Source organism: Ctenocephalides felis, unplaced genomic scaffold (assembly GCF_003426905.1).
Source record: "Ctenocephalides felis isolate EL2017-DRISC unplaced genomic scaffold, ASM342690v1 CF-g0.4_SCAFFOLD_01170, whole genome shotgun sequence".
NCBI lineage: Eukaryota > Metazoa > Arthropoda > Insecta > Siphonaptera > Pulicidae > Ctenocephalides > Ctenocephalides felis.
This window is the reverse complement of record NW_020537324.1, coordinates 5,038,325-5,047,950: the sequence shown is the minus strand read 5'-3', so window position 1 is coordinate 5,047,950 and position 9,626 is coordinate 5,038,325. Positions and strand designations below refer to the sequence as shown.

General features: G+C 29.3%; 2 protein-coding genes across 2 annotated transcripts; one reads left to right on the top strand and one right to left on the bottom strand.

Annotated features, from left to right (window-relative positions):
* The first annotated feature begins 730 nt into the window (after positions 1-730).
* Positions 731-2,162, top strand: LOC113368124 (NADH dehydrogenase [ubiquinone] 1 subunit C2-like). The gene is made up of 3 exons (XM_026609688.1): positions 731-1,087; positions 1,331-1,474; positions 1,982-2,162. Exons 1-3 carry the CDS (start codon positions 925-927, stop codon positions 2,029-2,031), a joined length of 357 nt encoding a protein of 118 aa, XP_026465473.1. The 5' UTR covers positions 731-924; the 3' UTR covers positions 2,032-2,162.
* A 227-nt stretch (positions 2,163-2,389) lies between these two features.
* LOC113366580 lies at positions 2,390-9,306 on the bottom strand. Its single transcript, XM_026608209.1, has 9 exons — positions 9,064-9,306; positions 5,648-5,733; positions 4,061-4,172; positions 3,802-3,929; positions 3,584-3,726; positions 3,294-3,513; positions 3,092-3,230; positions 2,775-3,021; positions 2,390-2,693 (listed from the first exon to the last, which is right to left on the bottom strand). Exons 1-9 carry the CDS (start codon positions 9,125-9,127, stop codon positions 2,390-2,392), a joined length of 1,443 nt encoding a protein of 480 aa, XP_026463994.1. The 5' UTR covers positions 9,128-9,306.
* Between the last annotated feature and the right edge of the window lie 320 nt (positions 9,307-9,626).

The window sequence follows — 9,626 nt, the reverse complement described above, 5'->3', positions numbered from 1 at the left end:
GCATCGAACGATCTGAAAGCAGTCTGAAGTTTTCTATATTTATTTATTTTGATTTACGATTGGTAACTGTTTTTAATGACATAATTAATTTATCAAGTATTAATTTTTATTAAATCACGTATTTGTTATTAAATGTGTAATAAAATTTATCGAGTTTATAATCCTATTTATTTAAAATTAATTCGGAATACTTTGGACTCGTCGATTATCCTGATGCACCACTATTTTTTTATTGATATTATTTAATAGTTTCCGTATTATATTTTTTGAATATTCAAGAGAGAGATGCTTAATATAACGTTTTATTAATGATTTAGTTTAATTGTGACACGTGAAAGTTTAAAATTACATGCTCTTTTATTTGACAGTTCTAAAAAGTTTTTATATTTTACACACACTCTGATGCTCGTGAAAATAAACCTAATTTATTGAATAATGATTCGAGTTAATTTTAATTGTTATTTAATTTTATTGGTTTTAATTTTAATTTGTGTGTTTTATATAAACTTTAATTAATAAACTTTGCACGATTAAATAGGCAATTATTGCTAACTTCATAGATAAGAAATTAAGGAATAGGCAATTATGGCTAACTTCATTATAGTCACAACGGATTATGTGTGAACAACTTGAAGTTTTTGTTTTTTCTATTTCTATGTTGGTACACTCCCAGTCCTTATTGACAGATTGAGTTATAATTAAATATTATAAATTTTATTTAGTTCTCATAAGTGTTAATTTTTAAAGTGCAATAATTATTAATTTCCTAATCTTATTTATTAAAAATCGCTAGCGCCATCCATTATTCTGATTTTCCTTTGAATCTGTTTTATCGACATAAGTTTTGCTAAGTGCTGTCACTTCTTTACATAACCAAAGCGAATAAGTTAAAATCGGAGCTGTGAAATCGAAATAATTGTTAAAATGTCTGATATAGAAGAACATTATGCCATAAAATTGTTAACAAACAATTTCAACCGGGAACCTTCAATAGTTACAAAATGGGCTATACCTGTATCGTTCGCAGGTTTGGCTTTTGTTGGAACTTGTGTGGCTAATATGCTGACTAAAAAACCAATGATGTCAGGTAAATGGAATTGATACATTATTTTTGATATAATATGTAAATATGTAAAATAAAAATCTAAATGTTCATTCATTAGTAGCTTATTTAAAATAAAGATTGCGTTATAAGAGAGGTCGATGTTATAAAAGTCTGATATAAAATAATTTTGGATCTTTATTTGTGTGTGTTTATTTTCTACAGATCTGTAGAATATATATATATATATATATATATATATATATATATTATTTATTTATTTTTTAGGCATTCAGAAACACATCCTTCTGACAGCTAGTTTTGGTGGATTTGGTTATATCGCAGATAAATATCGTAATGATTATTATGCAGAAAGAGATGCTATGTACCGACATTATATTTCTTTACATCCTGAAGATTTTCCAGAACCAGGTATGAATAAACATAATTCCTTGCTTGTATAATGTAGAATTTGTTACAAAGAGATTGTTTTAATCTCGCTACTTTCCATGCATGCTGGTGTATTATATCATATATTATTTTTTAAACATTTTACTGAAACTTGTGTGGCCTTTTTGACTTTATTTTATTATTATTCTCATAATTACAGCACAAAGTAAGTCTTTTTGTCTCTAATTTTTTTTATATACTTTATTTAATACCCATCCATTAGTCCAAGCACGATATATAACATTTTTTATTTTTGTTTATTTTATTTTATGGTAGTTTTGCACTATAAATATTAGTAAACGAATTGTTTTGAGTTTTGTGTAAAGCATGAGAGTAACAGTGTAAGAAAGTTTAGTGACATTCATTGAAGTTAAAAGAAAATTGTGAGTAGATTTTTCATTTCATTTTTCATATCATACTATCATGAGTTATAATAGTAAATTATGAAAAATAGATATTATTACTATTGTATATGTGTTCATTTTTCAGAGAGGAAAAAGTATGGTGATCTATTTCTACCCTGGACACCTATTCGTTAAGAAAATTGTTCTGCACTTATTAGATACATAATCCAAAATGTAAATATAACACAAATAATTATATTGTACTAATTTATACAATTCATTATGTAGAAACTTATGATGAATAAATAAATGGCTTGATTTAGAGAATAAACATAATTGCTAAATTTTTATTCAAACAACAATACTTGTTCTAAAAAATTTATTTCTGTTTGGTAACGATTTTATCATTACAATTCGCAATGATAATAAACATTCCAACACATTTCTAGCACATGTATTTTTTAATAGAGTGGCATAATGTTAATAATTATGGCAAACATTCATACATGTTGAATTCATAAACAATCTATTAAATATAAATAAAATATTAAAATTATTTTAAATTTTCTGGAACATAATTGTCCACACCCGCAATACCGGTGCCTTCGGCATCGCCTAACCATGGATAGATATTTGGGCATTCTTCACATGTTTGCATGTACCTTGTATCTGTAAAATTAGCATCTGCTGTTTTGAATGGAAGTGCACATTTATTTGGATTACTACATGGTTTTGATGGAATTGTTGGTTTTCGGGTATTGCATTTCCATGCTTCGTAGTTATTGAGTTGATTCAAAGGTTTTGGATCAGTTATCCAGGTTAAAGCTTGTGTCACTGTTACAAACCACACATCGTCTCTGTAATTGTAAAAATAATCATTTCAAATAAATTGTAAAACCATTAACAAATTTTCTTGTTTATGATATAATTTCACTTACAATCCTTGTGCCCAATCGAGGAATTTGTGAAGACCTTCTTCAAGTTCTTTGATCTGGAACCAATTTGTGTGGAATGGCATCATGTAAGGTGCTTTGTTCTGTTCATAATGTCTTGCAAAATCTTCCTGAAGCCATTCGAACACTTCTTCAGCATCACTATTGTGGAGAACGCATTGATCCAAATATGGGCAATGACCACCCTCATAACTTTCAATGAAATGGGCGTTCAAAGGAACTTCCCATACACCTGTAAAGATAAATGATATATTATATTTATTATTAATATCAGAATTAAAATAAATAATTAAATTACTGACCAGGGAAAGTCTTTGATGGACAAGTACCACTTTTGCATTCATGTGAAATTTTATAATCTAAAGTGTAAGGCCACACAGGTACTGCAGATGGTGGTACGCCGATTGAACTATCGTATATATATCCAAAGTCTTCCACAACCTAAAATATAAAAAACACACTGTTTATAAACTGGCAAAAAAGCTATTATTATTTTCCTCGAACCTTGTATTGAGTATTTCTTCCGGGTTTAAGGAAAGGTGCTCTCATACCCACGACTTCTGAAGATGTAACATTTGCAAAGTGTTTCAAAATAGCTCTCATTCCAACCATTTCACCAACCCATTCCTCGTAACCTTTGTCCTGAAGGCCTTGTTGCAATGAAACTGTTTCTGTTGCTATTTCGTGGGATTCAGAGGCCAATGTTTGAATCATATGGTAATTGCTAAAATATTAAAGAAACAAATAATTGAAATGGTGTTCTGAAAAATGTTGGCGTGGCAATAATTTGTTACCTGTATTCGTGTGCTATGAAGAATGTTCCTTTTATATCACATCCATTAGGATTTTGTCGTTTTCCATTGAAAACTTTTTGGTAGTGATAAAAGTTGTTCAAATTGACTGCACCGTCGAAAGTCAACATGATAATTTGAGGAATCTAAAAGGACATCACGGAATTATATAAAAAGCCGGTTTTTACATTAAAGTAGTGATTAATAATGGGTTTACTTACTTCTTGTGGATCATAACCTCCAGGAATGCTGGTTCCATCCTTGGAGCAGAAGCAATAAGGCAGTGAGCAATTTGCTGGATTACATTTTACAGCTAGATCAGTCGGAGTTTCAGTCACTGGCGCAGGAGCTACGCTTAAAAAATCGTATCATCAATAATAAATCTACAATCTTCCAGAAAATATGTAGCAACAGAATAATATTTTAGTATAAATTTGGAAGTTAACTTTGAAATTAAAGTATGTTGGGTTAAAATCTTACTAGAAGCCAATGGTCCACATCTTGCTTCTGCCTTAAATGTACAAAATTTGCTAATATCGTCGAAATACAGTCCTGAAGGACATCTGTTCACATAAGGATGACCATCCACACACTGAAAAAAATGGAAAATGGTTTAAAATATATGTTTATATTATTTATTGCATTATTTAATTGAATACAAAAAAATAGGAGAAACTGGAATATTAGAAACCTATTGAGTAATTGGATATAAACGCAGTGAAGCCCCAGAAGTGGTTTAGCTGATAAAGTACTGAAAAAATACTTATTTTAAACATTTTGACTGCATTCTTCTTCGCTTCTCCGTACAATAAACGAGAAATTTCTTTTTTATTGATCAACTGATATCGGAATTTTACAACACTGACTTAATTACAATAATTCATAAGTCGCATGTTACAATTTACATAATCCGAAGAAAGTTTATTGAATACATGTTATTGAAAGTGAAACACATCGTGTCAAGAGGTCAGCCAATTTAATTCGGGATTTTGATCATAATCGTAAAACATCTTGTGATAGAAAGAGCAATCAGAATAACAACATGTTAGAACTAAATGATATGTAATAAAAATTTGTTGTAAATAAAATAAAAATATATGCAAAGTAAATTTAATCGCCGGGAATAATCGTTAATGGAACTGGTTTATCAACTGTCGTTCGGTAGTAATTAGTTTATTATTCGTTGTTTTTTACAATAAATAATCTACGCCCATGACATAGTTGGTCGTGATTGAAAACAATAAATATATGTGTAAGAATGTGCATCGATGTGAATGACTTGGCGCTACTTGTTGCTCTAACATTCACACGACTTATTTGTAATTTCATATGCGTTGCACCATATGGAATGCAAGTGGAGGTTCAAGGTATATATATGGTTCTTCTAAAACCAAATCAAAAACGCATCTTATGCAGGATACAGGTTTATTTTGAGAAATAGAGGCGATAATTTTCAAAATGCTGAGATTGGCATATAGCGGCGTAATATGCAGGAAATCGTATCAAGCATAATCGTCTTAACGGGGTTCTAATATATAGTACTTAAACTTCATTTGTTTAATCACATTTCATATTGACCAAATTCGGTGGAAAAATATTAAATTCTTTAGGCATCATTTCATGAAGGAACTCCCAAGACAGTTCCATCTTCCTTAGCAACCATGTAATTAAAATTAAAATTTCATCAATTTATTTTTTGTCGTTACTTCTATATATTCCTTATGTAAATAAAAAACTTTAATATTGATACATTAATTATTTTAATATTTGTTTCTAGAACTACTTGGTAAAGAACTATGATGCTAAAGCTCATATGAGAAAAACCATCAAAGAAGTAGTTACATATTAATAAAATTTTCAAAAAATAGCAATAATTACTTTAGACAAGAATTGATTAGACAGAAATTGTTTTAAAAATATACGTCAGAATCTTGATCCGAATATATAGCTATGATTTAATGCCATAGCTCATTTTCATAGGTATTTTTTCTGATAAATTAAATTCTGCAAATACATTATTTTTGGCTATATGAATCGGTTTACATTTTTCTTAACTTCATATCGTACCTGATAAAACCTTCTACATGTTTCGGGATCTGCAAAATTTCCGTTACCGGTTTGTTCTGGGCAGGTGAAATTTTTTTCCGCACTATCTGAAAATCAGAAAATATTTTAAATTGATAATCTAATAAAAGAAAATTATTTATAAATTGATACTATTTAATTTAAAAATCTATTAAGAGTTTGTAAAATATCAAAATATGTGGATGCCATTCAGAACAAATAAAGATTTGCGTTATTATTCAATATAGTAACAATAAATGAAACAGTTAATTACAATGCAATTTTTAATACACTGTTTAATAAAATGTTTTATTTTTAATTATAACTTAATATATTAGCGTGTGTATATTTATATGCATATGTTTATTCCTATATATCAGAATACACCAAATTGATTATATATATAAAATCTCCTCTTGTCTAATAAAATATAGAGTTTATAATCCATTCATCGGATTTGCGCAGCTACTCCGTTCATACATTTTGCCTGAAATAGCAAAACAAACATAACGACTATAAAAAGCAATGTTTTAAACAAATAAGCAAATCGAGACGATGATTATCTTTCGAATAATTCATCGGTAATGCTCTCGCATACACTTTCTTTTCTCTATAATGCCGCGAGTGCTTATTCATTCATCTTCACTTTCTTATTATAATCATCAGCTGGTTTTACTTCTTGTTAACTTTATAAAGTTTTTTCTACAGGAATTTGTTATGCATACAAACACCTAGTTAAACTTTTACATTAAATATCAAGACGGTGAGTTCGATAAAAATTGATTCAGAAAATTTATTAAGTTTTATGAACTTTTGTGTTGAAAATTGTAGAAACAATGATGACATTTTTACAAGGTTTTGATTAGTTTTAATATTTTCACAAAATTTTGTGAAAAGTTGTCAAGAAAAATGGTACACTTCAAATTTGTTTTACAGATGAAAATCATAATATCCATACAGGGTTGAAGGGCTTTTATTGCTCTCTATGAATAATATAAAAGCTTATGAATAACATTTTTACCAAATTTCAGATTTACTTGCACTCAATTTAAAAAATAATGTTTTATGGTTCCTAAATCAGATTTAATTAAAATGCTTAAAAATGATCTCAAACATGCTTCAGATTCTTGAACTTTTTTGCTCATATTTTAAAAATGATTTTCCTGAATATAATTTCACTAGAAAGCTTACAAATGTCCTTAAAAATTACATCCAAATGTTGGATTTTCTTGCTTAAAATTTATGTTAAGTTAAATTTAACTAAAAAGCTTACAAAGGATCTATAAACATCTTTTCAAAAAGCGAATTTACTGACTCCAATTTCAAAAATTAATTCTCTAGGGACAAACTAAATATCCAATTGAATTGTGCCGTTTCTTGTATTTTTTATCTAAATTTTACCTTTTGAATAATTTTTGAAGTAGTCTGAAAAAAAATTCTGAAACTCGGATTGTGGTATAATGAAAAATTCTGAACACTTATCGAAGTTGTATTAAAAACTGAATATTCTGTTTGTACTAACTAATCATAACCTCGTACATTTTTTAATTTACTTGGTGCAAGTTAAAATCAAATCAGGATTAGTTTTGCCATTGGAGCACATAGTAAAATTTAAATACCGTCAGCCACGTGTGACAATGAATAACCAAAAAACAATTAAAATGAATGCCAAAGAAATAAATTTGGCAGTTACATCAAATCATGATATATTTCTAGTGAATGCGTAATTTTCAAATGTGTCGTTATATCAGCATAATGTTTCTATGAATATTCATGCAATATTAAAATTTCAGACTCGATTTCATTATAAATTTCGCCATAATCGGGTTTTCTAAATCGTGTCGTCTATGGGACATTTTTAGTGCATACGAGTTGATACGAGCAAGGACGTCTTGTTCACATTGACATTTCGAATAAATAACGAAGCCAATAAATGCCGCTATGTGTAAATTACTCCAGTAACATCGTAATAGATAGTAACACAAAATTAATACCACTGGACTGTGGATGAAAGTACTGCATCCAAAAAATCCAAATATGTGGGCATTACTAGTTACAATTTCTAGGACAATGTATTTAAGTAACTATATATACTTGTATGTAAGAATGTACATGAGTGGTCATTTTCAAAAATAGATGCATATAGTAGTTCATATAATTGAAATTGACATCCATATCAAAGATATTCTTGACCAACAATAAATCTATTTTTATTGGCTGATCTAAAACTGTCTTTATAAATATCTACCATAAATTATTGAATTATTGAAATATATTAGATTTTATTTTTGACACAACTCAGTTTTAATGTGTGTGGTGGCGCATGGCTTCCAAACAAATCAGTCCATTTTCAGAATCAATCATTTCCATTTTACCATGCACTTCGATTTTATTTTTCATGGATCTATTTCATATGGAAAATCGTGATAAAATTTAAATTTTCAAACTTCAACAAGTTTATGACGTCACAATAAATCACTGTAATTCAATCCGCTTACTTATGCAACAGATATTACAAACATGTTCTCCCTATTACTGCACCGGTAATTCTTAGAATATATTGTACGTTTTCTTGGAAATTTAAACATCTATTGCAATAAGTCTAGGCAGTGGCGAATTCTAAAGCAGAAGAGGTAATAAATATCATTATTTATAAACTTAAACCAAAGTTTAACATTATGGTATGTTTTGGAAGTAGCAAATAATTTATAGTGTCATTACAATAAGGCAACTACCAAATGTACGAAAATCACATAATTTAAATATGCAGAACAAAAGCATTTTAGCAATCAAAATGTATGCTTAATTAGTGAGTAAAAATCTAATTTTCTGGCTTGTTTTTAATTCTTGTTTTATCTGGCATCAATCTACTATATTAGGCACAAATAAAACACTTTTGATTTCTTGACGACAATTTTACATAGAAATAATAACCTCGTTAGCGGAATCATTCAAACATCACACGATTCCAGAATAGACACACAAACATCATTGATTTTTACAAACTTTTATTTCATAAATGTATCAAATGAGATCAACGTTTACACACAGAACAGACGATTACTTACATACAAATATGTTATTAAATCTAATCATAAGGTAAACCAGGATATTACTTAATTTTTAGTTCTTTAGAGTACGTGCAACCTTATATACTTTATGGATTTCGATAAAACTAGGCATAATGATGGTGTAATACCAACGAGGTGAACTCTTCCTTTGCTAGTCTGGGTCATGATGATAGATTTAGTGCCCACATTGATCCCCATGAAATATTAGAGACATAATATGCACACTTCAAATAAATTTTATTGTTTGTAAGCCTCTTATATTTCAACAGTGTCAGCTTGGGCACTAAATCTATCATCTTCGTTAGTATTACACCATATAGTCCTCATGGATTAATTACTACTACTTACCCATGCAAGGTACCAATGCTGCAATCAGCATTACACCTAACATGACTTCCTTAATCACTGTCATGTTGTTTATGCACCTGACTAAAATTACTAAAAAAAATAATTTACCGCCGCGATTCAATTATCGCGCGTATTTTAAATTAATCGCGATCGTCGATTTAAATCTTTGTTCGCGATCTTCGACGGCGGAATTTAGTGTCCACGCGGACACTGCTGTTACGAGAGACTGTTTGGTGTTTTGCGCGTTCGAAAGTGCCCAACTTGTTTTCTGTTGCCGAAGAAGTAGGAAGAATGGAATGACTAAATGATGGACCCAGGGACGCAGCGGATTTTATACTTTTTAGCAATTTACATTGGTTCATTGATTATATATACACGAAATTTATAAAAATCACCGGACTGGATATAAAATTGATTTTTATTCGTAAACATCACTAATTAAAGGTAAATATCGATTTGATGAATCTCTTGCAGAAATAAAATAAGGAAAAATGAATAATGGACCCAAGGACGCAGCGGACTTTTTAGGAATTTACATTGGTTTATTGATTGTATACACTGTC

Coding starts and splice junctions, on each gene's coding strand:
- LOC113368124 (XM_026609688.1), top strand. CDS start 925: ATGTCTGATATAGAAGAACATTATGCCATAAAATTGTTAACAAACAAT. Junction 1,088..1,330: donor TAAAAAACCAATGATGTCAG/GTAAATGGAATT, acceptor TTTATTTTTTAG/GCATTCAGAAACACATCCTT. Junction 1,475..1,981: donor TGAAGATTTTCCAGAACCAG/GTATGAATAAAC, acceptor TTCATTTTTCAG/AGAGGAAAAAGTATGGTGAT.
- LOC113366580 (XM_026608209.1), bottom strand. CDS start 9,127: ATGACAGTGATTAAGGAAGTCATGTTAGGTGTAATGCTGATTGCAGCA. Junction 4,173..5,647: donor CATGTAGAAGGTTTTATCAG/GTACGATATGAA, acceptor CATTTTTTTCAG/TGTGTGGATGGTCATCCTTA. Junction 2,694..2,774: donor CTCGATTGGGCACAAGGATT/GTAAGTGAAATT, acceptor TTACAATTACAG/AGACGATGTGTGGTTTGTAA.